Source organism: Pseudorasbora parva, chromosome 15 (assembly GCF_024679245.1).
Source record: "Pseudorasbora parva isolate DD20220531a chromosome 15, ASM2467924v1, whole genome shotgun sequence".
Classification (NCBI taxonomy): Eukaryota; Metazoa; Chordata; class Actinopteri; order Cypriniformes; family Gobionidae; genus Pseudorasbora; species Pseudorasbora parva.
Window position 1 is genome coordinate 1,426,667 of NC_090186.1, and position 17,843 is coordinate 1,444,509.

Below are 17,843 nucleotides of genomic sequence, written 5' to 3' on the forward strand. Positions count from 1 at the left end.
TTTGCCAGTCTCAGTGCCTCAGTTACCGAGAGCAAGGCCGTCTCAGTCGAATGGCCGCTTTTGAAGCCGGATTGGTTGTTGTCTAGGAGGTTGTCCTGTTCAAGAAACCTAGAGAGTTGATTGAACACAACTCGCTCAAGGGTCTTTGCAATGAAAGGCAGAAGGGATACCGGTCGGTAGTTTTCTAAAAGTGCTGGATTCAGAGAGGGTTTCTTAAGCAGTGGGGTTACCCGAGCCTGCTTAAATGCTGTGGGAAAGGTTCCCGTGTGAAGAGAAGTGTTGACAATGTGAGTGAGTGCAGGAGTGATTGAAGAAGAAATAGCCTGAAGGAGGTGAGTGGGAATAGGATCAAGTGGACAGGTAGTAGGGTGATTGGAAAGGATGAGTTTAGAAATATCTGCCTCGGAGAGTGGAGAGAAGGATGGAAGCGTGTTCGTGTTAGTTGTTGAGATGTGCGTGTCAGTTAGTGATGAGGAGAACTGTTTGCTAATGAGAGCTGTTTTGTTGGTGAAAAATGATGCAAAGTCATCAGCTGTAAGAGTTGATGAAGGAGGGGGAGGAGGTGGACAAAGGAGAGAGGAGAATGTTTTAAAGAGTTGGCGAGAGTCAGAGCAATTGTTGATTTTGTTGTGGTAGTATGTTGTTTTAGCAGTGGAGACATTTGTAGAGAAAGAAGAGAGAAGAGACTGATAAAAGGCAAGGTCAGTATTGTTTTTAGATTTATGCCATTTCCTCTCTGCCGCCCTGAGTCCAGAGCGATGTTCACGGAGAACTTCAGACAGCCAGGGGGCAGATGGGGTGGGGCGGGCTGGTCTGGATGAAAGGGGGCAAAAACTGTCTAAGGAGGATGTTAGAGTGGAGCAAAGAGTGTCAGTAGCACTGTTAGTGTCCAGTGCTGAGAACTGAGCAGGTGGAGGGAGTGAAGATGAAACCATAGTGGATAGGCGAGAGGGAGAGAGTGAGCGTAGATTACGCCGAAAGGTAATCTGTGTAGGAGTATGTTTTGTATCAGGAGTCAGTATGAGGTTAAGAGTGATGAGAAAGTGGTCTGAGGTGTGTAATGGAGTAACTAAAGTGTTGTCTGTGGAGCAGTTGCGTGTGTAGACGAGGTCTAATTGGTTACCTGATCTGTGAGTAGCCGTAGTAGATACTAACTTAAGGTCAAATGAAGTCAGTAGAGTGCTGAAGTCTGCAGCTAGGTGTTTATCAAGATGGATGTTGAAGTCACCAAGCAGAATCAGTGGAGTGCCATCCTCAGGGAAGCTAGAAAGTAACACATCCAACTCCTCCACAAAGTTACCGAGGTGACCTGGAGGACGATAGACCACTACCACATGGATTTTAACAGGGTGAGTAATAGTGATTGAGTGCGATTCAAATGAATTGGCCGGTAGAGACGGTAATGGATCAAATTTCCAATCATTTGAGATAAGCAAACCAGTACCCCCACCCCTCCCAATAGGCCGAGGAGTGTGTGAAAAAGTATAATTGCTTGAGAGTGCTGCAGGAGTGGCAGTGTCCTCTGGTTTGATCCAGGTCTCAGTTAGGGCCATGAGGCTAAGCTGAGAATGAGTCCCAATAGATGAAATAAAGTCTGCTTTGTTTACAGCCGACTGGCAATTCCAGAGACCAATTGGAATAAAGAGTAAAGTAGCAGAGGATGTTAGGATATAGCGCAAATTATTAGGATTACGGCGTCTCGTGCGTACGGAGCGTGATTTACGAGTGCTAGTAGTTATAGTTGAGATTTGAAAGCACATGGTGAAAAGGCCAGATAGGAATTAGAGGCGAACACAAATAATGAAAAGGAAGATGATACTCAAGTGCCTTGCCGGGGTCCTTGCTCGGGAGGAGTTGCACTGGGAAGAGTTGAAGTCTTTACACTCGTCGGTCTTCACACAAGGAGGGCTTCACACTGCCGCTTCCGCTGCCGCGGACTATCACGCTATTTATACTCACTTGAGTATCGTTATTGAAAGCAGCTGGGAACGCCCCCAACAAACTCGCTTCCAACGTGGCAATGACCAAACAAATGCTAACTCAACAAATGCTAACTCCCACACACACCCAGAGAATATACCAAAACTAATAATACACACCTCAGCACTACACAGACACACTTATCCAACAACAAATGAACAAACAATCAAATGAGAAAAGTTACAAACACTTACAGAGTAGGTGTCTATCAGTCAATTGAATTGCTTCTCTCTAGCATGAGAAGAAAACACATCTTTACAATATTCTGGGTCTTAAAAGAGTCTGTGAATGTGATATATGTCCTTATTTCAGGCAACACATCTGGATGATGTTAAATGTCTGGATACATTTAAATCTGTAAGTTTTGTCACCTATCACACATGCGCACTTCAATAAGCCGACAGAAAGCAGGTTAATGTGTTTTTACATGCAGTGCGAATTTGGAGTAAGAGGCAGAAAAAACTGTCTGTGTCGACCAGTTTATGCTTACGCCGTTTATGACCTTACTCCGACAAAATAAAATGGGTTACCACGTTTACATGATCATGTTAATTGTCGGCTTATTAGGCATAATAGGCTTAAGAACGTGCATGTTAACACACTCACTGACTGGAATTACTGCCGTTCACACGTCTAACTCATAACTCACGCCATCAATAACCTTTTTATCTCCTGATGGAAGATTTACACTCATCATCTGAACTTGAGCTCATAAATGTTGTAGCAAAGTGACAGATAAATGTGTTTATATTGAGAAGAAAATGACAAATGATCTGTGTTTGTGTTGAACAGATCAACCAATCAGGACCGTGAGAGGATATTCAGGAGGAAACGTCATCATAAACTTCAAATATGAGAAGAAACACAAGAACCATGTGAAATACATCTGTAAATCTGGAGCAGATCAGTGTTTTCCTGTAATAAGCACTAAGAGAGGCTCAGAATGGAAACATGACAGACGATTCTCCGTTCATGAGGACAGATCTGCAGGACTCTTACGTGTGTTTATCAGAGAGCTGAATGAGAACGACTCTGGAGAATATAAGATTATAGTTTCAGTTTCTGAAGACTACAGTTTCTTCTCTAAGTTTAACCTGAACATTAAGAAGGGTGAGCCGCTCTCAGTCATTATGTGGTGAATCCATGAATATATCTGCTCATTCTAACATTACTGCGCTTTATTTGGGTCTGAAACAGATGATTGTGTGAAGAGCATCAGTCTATCAGCGGCTGCAGGACGATCTGTGAACATCAGCTGCAAATACCCACAATCCCACAGCAGTGATGTGAAGTTTCTCTGCTGGAGATCTGGAGCTGATCTCTGTGCTGAAGAGACGTCTGTGAATGAGAGCAGAAGATGGAGGAGTGAGGGAAAGATCCAGCTGTATGATGACAGAGAAGAACGACTCCTGACGGGAAGCATCAGTCATGTGACTGAACAACATTCAGAATACTGGTGTGGAGTTCAGTCTGATGGAGGACACAAGAGCTTCATCACACGAGTCCTGATCAACCTTACAGGTACGGATGGTTTTCTCACTGATATTAATCATAAGGTAGTGTAACATCTCTTCAGCAGATCACTGTATGTTATTGATCAAATAGTTCTCTGTGTGTTAATCTCGTTTCCCTGCAGTGTTTAGTGTGCTCATCTCGATGCAGTTGTTAGCACTGTGAGTCCTTTTACCACACTCATACTAGTTTACTGCAGTTTAACGGTGCTCATCCAGTAACACTGCTATATATTTGTAACTTGTTCAAACAAAGAAGGTTTTCGGGGTGCTTATATCCCGGCTCGCCACCAATCACTGGAATTAGAGACAAGTGTTAGTTATCGTGTACTTGACCTCCTTATCCCCGCTCGACTCTGCACCCGTTATCCTGCTGCAGACTTTATATTACCACGCATGGCCCGCCGAATGGCCAAACACTCTTGTTTAATGGAGTTGTTTCTGGTCTCTTTATTTGAGAGATTTCGACTCAGATACAGCCCCGGCCACTCCTCTCCTCCACCCCTTTTCCGACACGTCTGTCTGCAACAGAAAAGGGAGATCAAAGTTAGGACAGTGTAAAAGCGGGCCTTTACTTTGGTAAGTGCCTGTTGGCACAGCTCTGACCACTGGGGCTTATATAGTGCATCATTTTTAGTGAGATCAGTCAGCAGGCTTGTGAGCTCTGAATAATTAGGAATAAACTTAATATCCCTCCGGCTAGATCGTTCCACCAAGCCGTCTGTTTGTTGGTGGTAAAAGCTGTAGCAAATAGATTTAATGCCCAATAGTTTGTATCTTTCACATAATGTACGTGACATCAACAGCGTGCCTTAATCAGAGAGAATCTCTTTGGGGATTCCCACTCTTTGTTGAAATGGTACGTAACGGTATGGAAAAGGTACGTAATGGAAATGGTACGTAATGGTACTGTGCTGATCAGCTCGCTGGACTCCTCACATCCATCTTCAATGAGTCCCTTGCTACATCTGTGGTCCCAACCTCATTCAAAAAATCCACCATCATCCCTGTCCCTAAGAACAGTAAACCCTCTTGCCTAAATGACTATCGCCCAGTGGCTCTCACGTCTTTAGTCATGAAGGTCTTTGAGAGACTCATCAAAAACAACATTTGCACCTCCATCCCTGACACCTTGGACCCTCTTCAGTTCGCCTATCGTCCCAATAGATCGACTGAAGATGCCATCTCTCACGTCCTCCACTCCTCCATCACACATCGACAGCAAGAATGGGAACTATGTAAGACTGCTATTTATTGACTATAGTTCAGCATTTAACACCATAGTTCCCATTAAGCTAACTAACAAACTCCTGGATCTCGGACTGAACTCTTCTCTCTGTCACTGGATTGAAGATTTCCTCACTGGCAGACCTCAGGTGGTGAGAGTAGGACAGTTCACCTCCACCTCCATCACCGTGAGTGTGGGAGCTCCACAGGGCTGTGTCCTCAGTCCCCTGCTCTACTCTCTCTACACGCATGACTGTTTGTCCACACACAGCTCCACCTCTGTCATCAAGTTTGCGGATGATACTGTTGTCCTGGGCCTCATTTCCAACAACAATGAGACCGCATACTCGGATGAGGTGGAGGAACTGACATCATGGTGCCAAGACAACTGTCTCCTTCTGAATGTGAACAAGACCAAAGAACTGATTGTGGACTTCAGGAAGAGACAGCAGCGGTCATATTCCCCTCTCATGATCAGCGGGACACCAGTAGAGAGTGAGCAGCTTCAAATACCTGGGTGTGAATATCTCCGAGGACCTGACCTGGACTGCACATATCCAGTCTCAGGTGAAAAAGGCCAGGCAAAGACTGTACCACCTAAGCCAGCTGAGGAAATTCCGGGTCTCACCAGCTATCCTGAAAACTTTCTATTCAGGGGCGATAGAAAGTTTACTGACTCAGTGCATCACAGCGTGGTATGGTAACGGCACCAGTCACGACTGCAAAGCCCTGCAAAGAGTGGTGCGCTTGTCCGAGCGCATCTCAGGGTCAGCTCTCCCGTCTCTGCAGGACATCTACATCAAACGATGCAGAGGTAGAGCTACAAAAATCATCTAGGACATTAATCACCCGGCCAACCCCCACTTCACCCGGCTGCCTTCTGGTAAGCGCTTCCGTAGCCTGATGGCCAAAACTGAGAGACTCAGGAGGAGTTTCTTCCCACAGGCCATCAGACTCCTGAACGCTGTCACTTAACTACATGTGACTTCACCTCACTCAGTATTAACAAACTCACATACTGATATTGCACTGCACTTTATTCTTGTGTTCATGTAACTACTCATTATAATGCTGTTTGCACATTACACTCCTGCACTTCTGTTATCCACGTATTTATTTTTATAGTCTCCAGTTTACTTTATCTCACTTATTTTATTCCACATCTCTTATTTCTTTTACTTGATTTATTCATAATTCTACATATGTATATATTTAGCACCTTATCCTATTCCTATTTTATCCTATTCCTATTTTATAATTTATTGTGCTTTTTTTATTAATTGTTATTTGCTGTCCATGGAGCGGACCTGTTTACATTTCACTGCCGGTTGTATTCTGTATAACTGTGTATGTGACAAATAAAACTCTTGAACTTGAACTTGAACGGTACTGCTTCTGGATATCTTCTTGCATAAGTCCCCAATAATTGTGAAAAAGCTGGCCAATCTGTACCCAAAATCACGGATGCCTATGGGGGGAATGAACCGCCAGCTTAATCCTATGCATTTCCCCCCGAAATTGAATATTGACAGGCACCAACAGGTAGTACATCACATCCCTGTGCACACACCGCACCGTAACCTCACGGCTCGTATCCAACGCCCTTGCTCAATCAGGCTTTGATGAATGGAGGTTTGATTACAGCCTGAATCATGTACGCCTTTAATACTCATAGGTATTTGGTGCTGCCGGGCTTGATTGGGGGCAGCCCATGGGAAGTCAGGGACCCGGATCAGCGTTCCCATCTGTCCTGGAAATGACCCGGGTCCTTGCATCTCCACCAAACCGGTGTCATGCCAAATCCTGTCCGCCTGTGAAATTGTGTCCGCTGGTAGTGATTTTAAATGCCTGATCAAAAGTTGTTATACATGGTTCTGGACCAGCAATTGTTTATAAACTATGAATTCATTGCCATACTAAGTACACACACACACACGCAAAACATTTATTTGAAATATGTAATTGATTGCTATAATGGGAGCAAAAACATGTTCTGAATTATTTTGACTGATAAACTAAGTACCAATACAAAATCATGACATAGTAATGTACCTATAATGTAAATAATAAAGAATTAAAAAAAAAAACAGCATTATACAGAACAGGTGCACAAAATAAATAGATTATATACAAGATATGCTTGTATATATCTTATATACTTATATAAGCACTTATAGCTTTAGTTATATACTACTAATATATGAAACATATGCTTTGTAAGACATTAAAGACTATTTTAACACAATTTAAACAGCAAAAATCAAAACACGATTTTGTTAGAATTGTAATCAGGCTCTGAAAAGATTACCTATTACAATTTCTTTCAGCCAATAGAATCGCTCTTGGGGTTCTTGCGGACACAATTTCATAGCGGACAGGATTTGTCATGACACCGGCCCAGGCCTTCCCGCCACCCCAGAAATTAGCAAAGAAAGGTGAAGATGGAGCAATGACTTGTGCTCTTCGCCACACCACCTCATGTCCCAGACCTATTATCCTGGAGAAATGTCTTCACTGTGGGGTTTGAGGGAAAGGGGTTTAGAGAGAGAGAGAGCGCTTAGGGAGGAGATGATCTTTAGCCAGCTGAACAGCCTGCATTACTCGTGGAAGCTGAGCAATATCGCTCCAGTACCACCAGATCAACCACTTCCTCAACGTTGCTGGTCTCGGCCATTACGAATGGTCGGCCACCGATTCGTTGATGGCCAGCTTGAGATTATCATAGGCCAGGAGGTTCTCCACAGGTAGCTGTTGGGATGCCACCTGTGCATCCTGGAAAGCAGCGGGATCAGGTGCCCTGGCCCATTGTGTGTGCACCCACCCACACACCTCCACTGTTTTCTTGAAAAGGTCCACTTACGCCTCCAGGTCGTCCTGTGGACACATTTTCACCAGCGGGACGTGATGGTGGGGGCAGCGTCCGGGGTGACTTCCTGGCCAAGCATGCTCCAGATGACCCGACAGTTCTCATCCTGCACATGGATCAGCAGGCGGAAAAAATCCCCCTGTTCCATCCTGAGGTCCATCAGCATTTGATGTTATATTTGGTCAGTCTTACTCTCCCTGTCTCCCTGTGTTAGTTATCATGTACTTGTCCTTCTTATCGCTGCTCGTCTCCACACCCGTTCTCCCGCTGCAGACTTCCCTTTACCACGTCCCCCTCGCCACAGTACCGTATTATTAAGTATTCCAGAAACTCAGACCCATAGCTTGCAAATCTTCAAGTTTATGTGTATCAGAAAATTTGATTCTGGGTAGTGAATGTTTGCAAGACATCAGTTACATGTTTTTTCACCATTAGAATATGATGTCATGTTCTGGGTGTTGAAAAGCATAATTTAGAAAATATTATTTAAAAAACAAATTCTCAAACAACATTTTCAGAGACATTTTCATCATCATCATCATCATCATCTTCGCCACCACCATCCTCACCATCCTCACCACCATCATCATCATCATCATCTGCTTCTTCCACTTCATCGTTCTCAGGCGATTCCAGAACTTCTCCATCTCCGGCGTCTCTGAACACATCAGGTGATCTTCAGCTGAAATACACACATGTGATCAGTGGGTGGAGCTTGTGAGGAGACCTGAGGCCCCCAGCACCTGAAATATTTTACTAATCATAAAAATAAATTATATTTTCAACTGTAAAATAAATAATGCCATTAAATACATTTTAAATAAATATGTACAATTTAAATAGCAATAATAACCCAAGCATTCTCATTTCCATACTGGGTTGAATCTGCATTTTGGAGGTTTGTTATGAAATGCCAAAGTGAATGAATGATTTTTTTATTTTTTTTATTTTTTGCATAAATACACAAAGAAATAAAATAAAAAATGTGTTTATACTTTTATGTTCTTATTCATGTATAATTGTGTATACATTGGGCTACTTTCTGGGGATATTTTTGATTGACTATTGGGATAATTTTGTTACACAGACCTAGCAACCCTGAAAATCCAGTCTTGTCAATCTTCCTCCAAACGTCCAGCCACGCCCCTGATCTGATATTCTGATATTTAGCTCACCGTGATCAGACTCTGATTATTTCTCCTGTTTTCAGGCTCTCCTCTGATCGTCTCTCTGGTTCTTCTTCTGGTTCTGATCATCGCTGGACTCTCGTTACTGTTTCTCTGTAAGAAGCGTCAGTCTCCAGGTAAAACTCATTCTGAACTCCTTCAGATGCAGAAACTCTCCATTTATACTGAGTTTAAAACAGAGAGATTTCTTGATCTCTTTCCTACTTTCTGACGCCACCTATAGGCTGCAACGAGACATGAGCAAAATACAGACACTTGATGATGTGTGGAAACATTTAGACATCAGTGTTGAACTGAGACGTACAGTAATGTCATTCATTTAGGATGCTTGTTTTTGACAGGCGCTGATTCGTCATCTCAGACTGGACCAGGAAAACATGAAGTGGTGAGTCCAGTCACTGTATATAAAATTGATTTTTATTCATAATGATATTAATGTCTAATGATGATCTTCAGAACTGTAAATAATCCCTCTGTCTCTCCTCAGGTTTCTCCCACTGGTTGTGATTATGAGGAGATTAAAGACTCTCACAAACCATTACCCACAAACCCCTCTGATTCCTCTGACGTCCTATACGCCACTGCCCAATTACCCACAAACCCCTCTGATTCCTCTGCCTGCGTTTACGCTACGGTTCAGAAAGCCGCTGGAGACTCTCAGTGCTTCATCACTTCTGCTGAGGATCTGAATTATGCTGCGGTGAATTTCCACAAGCAATCAGACTGTCCTGACAGTGTCAGTGTCAGGAATAATCAGGATTACAGTGAATACGCTGCTGTCAATCATCTCTCTGCTTGAACAGACACAGCAGAGAATAGAATTGAGTTTGTGTTCATCTTCTTCCGTGATGCTCCTTTGCCTGAAATTTTAGGACCTGTGGACATGAGAGAGGAACTGGTTTTTGTGCCAAGGAAAAATATTACACAAATAATATAAAAATAAAGCAGTTTATTTTAAATGTATTGAGCATATTTGTAATGCGGCAACATTATATGATAGATACAATAGAAAAAAGACTTTAATAATCTTTTTTTTCACCTCCAGACGGAGTGGCTGAAATCTGCCCTTAATGTGACCCTCGCTAGTGGTCAAGCGTCTCTCAGCGCATTAATGCGACCCTCGATAGTGGTCAAGCGTCTCTCAGCGCATTAATGCGACCCTCGATAGTGGTCAAGCGTCTCTCAGAGCATTAATGTGACCCTCGCTAGTGGTCAAGCGTCTCTCAGCGCATTAATGCGACCCTCGATAGTGGTCAAGCGTCTCTCAGAGCATTAATGCGACCCTCGATAGTGGTCAAGCGTCTCTCAGCGCATTAATGCGACCCTCGATAGTGGTCAAGCATCTCTCAGCGCATTAATGCGACCCTCGATAGTGGTCAAGCGTCTCTCAGCGCATTAATGCGACCCTCGATAGTGGTCAAGCGTCTCTCAGCGCATTAATGCGACCCTCGATAGTGGTCAAGCGTCTCTCAGCGCATTAATGCGACCCTCGATAGTGGTCAAGCGTCTCTCAGAGCATTAATGCGACCCTCGATAGTGGTCAAGCGTCTCTCAGAGCATTAATGCGACCCTCGATAGTGGTCAAGCGTCTCTCAGAGCATTAATGCGACCCTCGATAGTGGTCAAGCGTCTCTCAGAGCATTAATGCGACCCTCGATAGTGGTCAAGCGTCTCTCAGAGCATTAATGCGACCCTCGATAGTGGTCAAGCGTCTCTCAGAGCATTAATGCGACCCTCGATAGTGGTCAAGAGTCTCTCAGCACATTAACACGACCCTCGATAGTGGTCAAAGCGTCTCTCAGCGCATTAATGCGACCCTCGATACTGGTCAAGCGTCTCTCAGCGCATTAATGCGACCCTTGATAGTGGTCAAGCATCTCTCAGCGCATTAATGCGACCCTTGAAAGTGGTCAAGCGTCGCTCGATGGCGTCCTGTATCAGAGCGACTATGAGTTTATGGTCTGTAAGCAGCTGGGATTCCTGTCTCCTGATGTAAAGGAAGCTCCTCAGGGTCAGAATCTCGGCCGTTTCCGCTCCGGTGTCTGCGTCTGAACTCTGCATCTCTCACAGGTCCATCAAACGGAGACACATTACGTTTGAGTGTTTTCGGCTTTGCTGTGGCACCACTGCCGCTGGGATTCTCTGTGTGATGCTCGCGTACAGATGCGCAGATCCTGTTTACAAGGTTTGAAAATGCTTCTGGAAAAACGTGAGAAAGTTTAAAACAAATCCTCGAAACCTTGTAAATATAAATAAAGCTGAAGTACAAAAACTAACTGGTGGGATGTGCGCGCTCTTTCGCGGTGATGCTTCTGAGGCTGAACTATTTTCTGGACAAGCTGGAAAAAAGAGAAGAAAATCATTCTACTCATTTACAACATGATATAAGTAGACATGAAACGTATATTTAGGTATACACACCGCTGGCTTGGTTCAGGAACTGAACTTTCTCGATGTCGGAAAGTTTTGCATATCTCGCAGCGCCTGGAGCGAGAGAAACAGTTAAACATCAGAACTTATTATAAATACATGTTCCTTATAATAATAACACTAGATAATAAAACACTTTCTGATCATATAGACAGCCATATTCTCTTAAAGCATGCTTGTGTTTCATGTTCACATTGGGGGTCATACTGTGAAAAGTGGGCAAGACCACATGATTAACATACACACACACACACACACACACACACACACACACACACACACACACACACACACACACACACACACACACACCCTAAACATCCGACGAAAGGGCAATACATCCCAGGAAGGCCATGTCTATGCGTCATCCTCAGTCCTTCTAAGCTGTCTCAAGTAAGGTTTTCTTAGTTATTTGTATTCTCTTGTTCTGTTTTCTCCCCTCGTGGAGTTTTCCTTTCTCCTGTTATTTTTGCACTATATCTATTTTTGATCTTACCTCATTCTGAGAATAACTTTTGTTGGAGTTGTTTGTGACTTGCTAAATACACTTGACCTGGTCATTACTGACTCTGTCAACATTGAAAATCTACAGGTATATGATCTGAGTGTCTGATCACAAAGCCATCTCAATGGAGGTGAACTTTTCTCATTACATCAAATCAAAACGTCTAATCCATTTCAGAAACATAAAAAATATCAACCCAGATACTTTGGCTTTGGACCTCATGAAAATCCCTTCAGCAAATTTCACATCTGTAAATGAATCTGTGGACTTTTATAATAACACTTTGAGCAGTATTTTGGACCTCCATGCACCTGAAAAAACACGAATAGTAACTTTCTCTCGTACATCCCCTTGGTTCACTCCAGAACTACGGAAAATGAAAACAGCAGGGCGTGTACTTGAGCGAAGTGTTTCAAAAACTGGACTTACTGTTCACAAAATAGCCTATCAAGAACATCAGAAGGCCTACTCAATGTCACTAAAAAAAGCACGGACACAGTTCTACTCAAACATCATTAGTGAAAATCAGGGGAACTCCAAGCAGCTTTTCCCCACAATAAATCATCTCATCAAGCCACAAACTACTTCACACAATGACACATCAGAAGAGAAATGCAACAGCTTCATCACCTTCTATAGGAAAAAAGTTGAGACCATCCGCTCTCTCCTTTCCAGCACTGCTGCTCTATCTGTCCCTACTGCCGACCCACAGCCTGGGACGTTCCAGCCTCTCTGTTGTTTTCCTGAAATCTCTAAGCAACAAGTTGAGGACATCATCAGCAGGATGAAAGCTTCCACCTGTATGCTGGACCCTTTACCCACAGCTTTGGTGAAAACACACATCAGCTCTCTTAGTCCCATAATAACCAAAGTCATCAACCATTCTCTACATACTGGTCATGTTCCATCTGCTCTAAAAACTGCTGTCATCAAACCCCTTCTGAAAAACCCCACTTCAGACCCTGAAGTTCTTGTAAACTACAGGCCTATTTCCAACCTTCCATTCTTGTCCAAAGTTCTAGAAAAAGTTGTTGCTGCCCATCTTCAGGATCATCTAAATTCAAACTCCCTTTTTGAAAAATTTCAGTCTGGTTTCCGTTCCGCTCATAGTTCTGAAACAGCCCTGATCAGGGTCACAAATGACCTGTTGATGGCAGCTGATACACCATCGCTGCTCATTTTACTGGATTTATGACACGGTTGATCACAATATCCTCCTTCAGCGTCTCCATCATTCTATCCGACTCTCTGCTTTGACACTGCTTTGAGCTGGTTCCAGTCCTACCTGTCTGGAAGAACAGAGTATGTTTCCTTGGGAGGTGTAAAGTCTCAGATGCATACAGTCACTTGTGGTGTCCGGCAAAGGTCGGTCCTCGGCCCGATTTTGTTCACCATTTTTACTCTTCCCCTTGGCCACATAATCAACAAGCATGGAATATCATTTCATTGCTATGCCAATGACACTCAGCTATATATAAAAACCAACCTCACTTCATCTACAGCCACTCTGTCATCTCTGAGCTCCTGTTTTGAGGATATTGAGGCATGGATGAAGGCAAACTTCCTACAGCTAAATAGCTCCAAAACAGAAGCTATTTTAGTGGGTACACCACACCAGGTCCAGTCATCACCTATAACGCACATCACCTTCTCTGGTCAAAACATTCCAATTTCATCGACAGTCACTAACCTGGGAGTAAGATTTGATGCTCAACTCACATTTGAAGCCCACATACAACATCTGTGTAAGATCTCCTTCTATCATCTCAGGAACATTGCTAAACTCCGTCCCACACTTGGTCTGTCAGATGCTGAAAAACTTGTCCATGCTTTTATATCATCCAGGCTGGACTACAGCAACGCTCCCTTTTTTGGGATTCCTGGCAAAAGTCTACAAAAATTACAATACATTCAGAACAGTGCTGCCAGGATCCTAATGAGGATAAGAAAATATGACCATATCACACCCATCCTTTACTCGCTCCACTGGCTCCCTGTTTCATACAGGATTAATTATAAAATCATCTTACTTACCCATCAATGCATCCACGGAAACGCACCCCCCTACTTAAAGGAACTACTCATCACAACACAAAACTCTTCACGTAACCTCCGTTCTGGAAATAAAGCCCTTCTTCAACCATCCACAACTAAGCTCCGCACTATGGGGGATCGAGCCTTCTGCTCAGCCGCACCGCGTCTTTGGAATTCCCTTCCAGAAAACCTAAGGGCTCCTCAAGCCATAGACTCTTTTAAGAAATAATTAAAAACCTTTCTTTTTAAACAAGCATTTTTTTACTTTTTGCTAACTTTTTTTTGTGTTCTTTCCGGTTTTTAATTTTGTTTTGTTTTATGTGTAGCACTTTGGGATTGTTTTTAACTATGAAAAGGGCTGTACAAATAAAATACATTATTATTATTATTTTTATTATTACCTTTTTTTTTTTTTTTTTAAATCTCCCTTGCCTGAAGTTTTGCCTGGAGTGTTTCGTTTGGGTCCAACACCACCACCTCTGGGGCCAAGGGGGAGATCTCTCTACTCACTACACCAGAGACCCGAGTTTAAGCCCAGCTTGTGACAGGAGGGGTCAGGTAGGTGTATAATATTCTCTTTTCTTGATTATATTATCTCTGGGTCTACACTGATCAGTTCTGCTCCTCCTATGCCTATGGTTCAGATACCAATCAAACCCACCTGGGTGGTGTGGGTTAGCTTTCCGGTCAGTGCACCACAGCTGGCTCTTCTAAGGCCCCGTCCACACGGAGACGCGTTTAGCTGTATACGTATAAATTTTGTTCTGTATCAGTGTTTCGTCCACATGGATCCGGCGTTTTAGAAGCATGCATCCGATATTTTTTGAAACCGGGTCCCAAAGTGGATAAATCTGAAAACGATTATCTTCCGTTTTCGCGTGTACAGCGAATCCGTATATTTTCTGAAACGGTGATGTCATCACACTACGTCCAGCACGGTGAAAGAGGTAAGGGACACAACTACGGGCACTGGGCATGCGCACATCAATATCGCCTCATTTAATTAACGTATCTGCATTGTTGTAAGGGTATGTTTTGGGTTGGGGTAGGTGTAGGCATTAATAAAACACATCTGTTAAGTAGCAAATGTATTTATTGTTATTTTATTGTGAGATTTTGCCTCACCTCCGCCAATGCTATACCCCTGCTAGCCACAACTCTTCTTCTCTGTTTTTAGTGTATTTCTGTGGCAGAATTACAGCGCCACACACTGGCCTGGCATGCAAACTACATCGTTTTTAGTCCGTTTTTGTAATCTCGTGTGGACGCAGATATTTCTTGAAACGAGGAAAAAAAAAGATCGGATTGGGAAAGCGCTGGCTTCGTGTGGACGGGGCCTAAAGCTCTTCTAGCTAAGCCTGCTAAAGCACGCCCACGGCCCACACTTTTGTGTCTGGTTGGCAGCCTTGACCAACTTTGTCTTAGTCTGTTGGGATATCTCTATACAAATCTGTCTTTTTCATGTCTTTTTCAGACACATAGATTTTTACTTTACAGCAATGCACATACTGAGACAATACTGTCAGAGTGAGGGAAGTCCTCATTCTCATTTTATTATTTCTTCCAGAGGCAGAAGCTAAATACACCACTCTGTGCCATGGACCAGATACACAACTACATTTGTATGGCTTACCCTGTCTCTGTTCTTTGTCTCTTTGATATTCTGGTGTTTATGGTTTCATAAATGGCTTCCATTTGCTGCTAGCTTCTTTGTGCTCTCTGTGGGAGTGACCAGATATTCAGGAGGCGGAGTCGAAATCGCATGCAAATATGATACAATATATAAAATAAATGAAAAGTATTTTTGTAAAGGACAGTGGCCAGACTGCACAGTTCAAATCAAGACTAAAGAGAAAAATAAATGGGTTGAATCTGGAAGATTCTCTCTGTATGATCTCGCAAGTTCAGATGACAAAAATGATCAGTGTTTGTGTTGAACAGATCAACCAATCAGGACCGTGAGAGGATATTCAGGAGGAAACGTCATCATAAACTTCAAATATGAGACACAAGACGAGACTCCTCTGATAGACATCTGTAAATCTGGAGCAGATCGGTGTGTTCCTGTAATAAACACTAACAGAGGCTCAGAATGGAAACATGACAGACGATTCTCCGTTCATGAGGACAGATCTGCAGGACTCTTACGTGTGTTTATCAGAGAGCTGAATGAGGACGACTCTGGAGAATATACGATTACTGTCAAAGTTTCTGAAGACTACAGTTTCTTCTCTAAGTTTAAGCTGAACATTGAGAAGGGTGAGCCGCTCTCAGTCATTATGTGGTGAATCCATGAATATATCTGCTCATTCTAACATTACTGCGCTTTATTTGGGTCTGAAACAGATGATTGTGTGAAGAGCATCAGTCTATCAGCGGCTGCAGGAGGATCTGTGAACATCAGCTGCAAATACCCACAATCCCACAGCAGTGATGTGAAGTTTCTCTGCTGGAGATCTGGAGCTGATCTCTGTGCTGAAGAGATGTCTGTGAATGAGAGCAGAAGATGGAGGAGTGAGGGAAAGATCCAGCTGTATGATGACAGAGAAGAACGACTCCTGACGGGAAGCATCAGTCATGTGACTGAACAACATTCAGAATACTGGTGTGGAGTTCAGTCTGATGGAGGACACAAGAGCTTCATCACACGAGTCCTGATCAACCTTACAGGTACGGATGGTTTTCTCACTGATATTAATCATAAGGTAGTGTAACCTCTCTTCATCAGATCACTGTATGTTATTGATCATCATGCTTGAAGCTGATTCTATAAGCAGGTTTAACCACAGGGTTATTTTTAAGTGGGTGTGCTCAGCTAGATGCAGTTTCTAGCACTGGTGTGAGTCCTTTTACCTCACTTAGTACAGTTTACTGCAGTTTAAGGGTGCTCGTCCAGTAACTCTGCTGTACTCTATTATTCAGTGTGAAACCACAGGCATAACAGAAAATCAAACAAACAGTTTCTGTGTATCAGCAACTTGAATTCTGGGCAGTGAAAGTGTGAAAGTCATCAGTGACGTGTGTCTTCACCATTAGCAAATGATGTCAAGTTCTGAGTGTGAAAAAAATCATAATTTAGAAATATTTTTTTTCATATACAAAATTTTCAGACACATCCTCCTCACCATCAGGGCAGGACATGTCACACCCATCCAGGCCATCCCATTCACCCACAGCAGATTCTGGAGCCACGGGGAACCAAGTTTTTTGTACGGTCGTCAAATAAAAAGGGTTTAGATCCTTAGGCTGAGGAGTGCAAAATAACTAAAGGTTCTCTCTTGAACTGCACCTTCACTTCCCTTTTCATTCTCTTCATTTCCCCTGATCTCTCTCTCTCTCTCTCTCTCTCTCTCTCTCTCTCTCTCTCTCTCTCTCTCTCTCTCTCTCTCTCTCTCTCTCTCTCTCTCTCTCTCTCTCTCTCGGCTCTCTCCAGTGTGTGTGTGTGTGTGTGTGTGTGTTTGATAATTTTCTTGTACCTGTCACTTCTTTTTTCAGCAGGTCTGTCGTTAGGAACAGAGCTGTCTCATGTTGTTGCAAAAAAATAAAAAATAAAAAAATTGTTTTCACAGATTAAAAATGTATTTGAGGTAAATTCAAAGTATCACATTTGAGCAATGTGCTGTTGTTTTATTTAAACATGTCTTAAATATCCAATATTAAACAACTATATCATGAAAATATATATTTTTTAAATTCTAAATTGCCTAAATGTCAAAATTAGTACAATAATAAATACATCATGACAATATCTTTATATAAAATCCTGAACGAGTTATTGCATTATTACTGATATTTTTAGTGTTGTTGTCTGGCCCAGCTCCCTCCAAACGCATAATCGATGTGAATATCTGTCTGTTAAATTACTGTAACTGTACAATAGATCATAAGGATGTCATTTAGCATACAGTTTTCTGACTGTTGATAGTAATGGGTGCTAATGCTAACATTTGCTCAGCTACGTTAAAGAAGACAAAACCCCAGTAGCCTATTTACAGGTGAAACTGACCTGCATTATGAGCCCTGAAGAGGTCCGTCATTTGGCTTTATTTGGCTCCTTCTTCTTTGAGAGCTTTCCCTCAATGCTCCAGCCTCCACCTGACCCC

At 42.9% G+C, this 17,843-nt stretch overlaps 1 protein-coding gene and 1 long non-coding RNA gene across 4 annotated transcripts in view; both read left to right on the plus strand.

The window, feature by feature from the left end:
- The window catches only part of LOC137040884 (polymeric immunoglobulin receptor-like), a 40,492-nt gene extending 30,758 nt beyond the window's left edge, over nucleotides 1–9,734 (plus strand). The window contains exons 5-10 of one of the 2 annotated variants that reach the window (XM_067416645.1): nucleotides 2,773–3,090; nucleotides 3,178–3,501; nucleotides 8,211–8,255; nucleotides 8,795–8,887; nucleotides 9,113–9,156; nucleotides 9,259–9,734. In XM_067416645.1, the coding sequence (XP_067272746.1) occupies nucleotides 2,773–3,090; nucleotides 3,178–3,501; nucleotides 8,211–8,255; nucleotides 8,795–8,887; nucleotides 9,113–9,156; nucleotides 9,259–9,570 (1,136 nt within the window). In that variant the 3' untranslated portion in view covers nucleotides 9,571–9,734. The remainder of the gene's footprint in view (nucleotides 1–2,772; nucleotides 3,091–3,177; nucleotides 3,502–8,210; nucleotides 8,256–8,794; nucleotides 8,888–9,112; nucleotides 9,157–9,258) is intronic. The other variant, XM_067416646.1, reaches the window with a different exon arrangement.
- Nucleotides 9,735–14,174: 4,440 nt separating this feature from the next.
- On the plus strand, nucleotides 14,175–16,222 carry LOC137040886 (uncharacterized). Of its 2 annotated transcripts, none has more exons than XR_010898007.1 (3): nucleotides 14,175–14,298; nucleotides 15,308–15,999; nucleotides 16,087–16,222. It is a non-coding gene; the product is annotated as an uncharacterized lncRNA (long non-coding RNA). The 2 variants fall into 2 exon arrangements; XR_010898008.1 differs by having other exon boundaries at nucleotides 15,682–15,999.
- The last annotated feature ends 1,621 nt before the right edge of the window (nucleotides 16,223–17,843 follow it).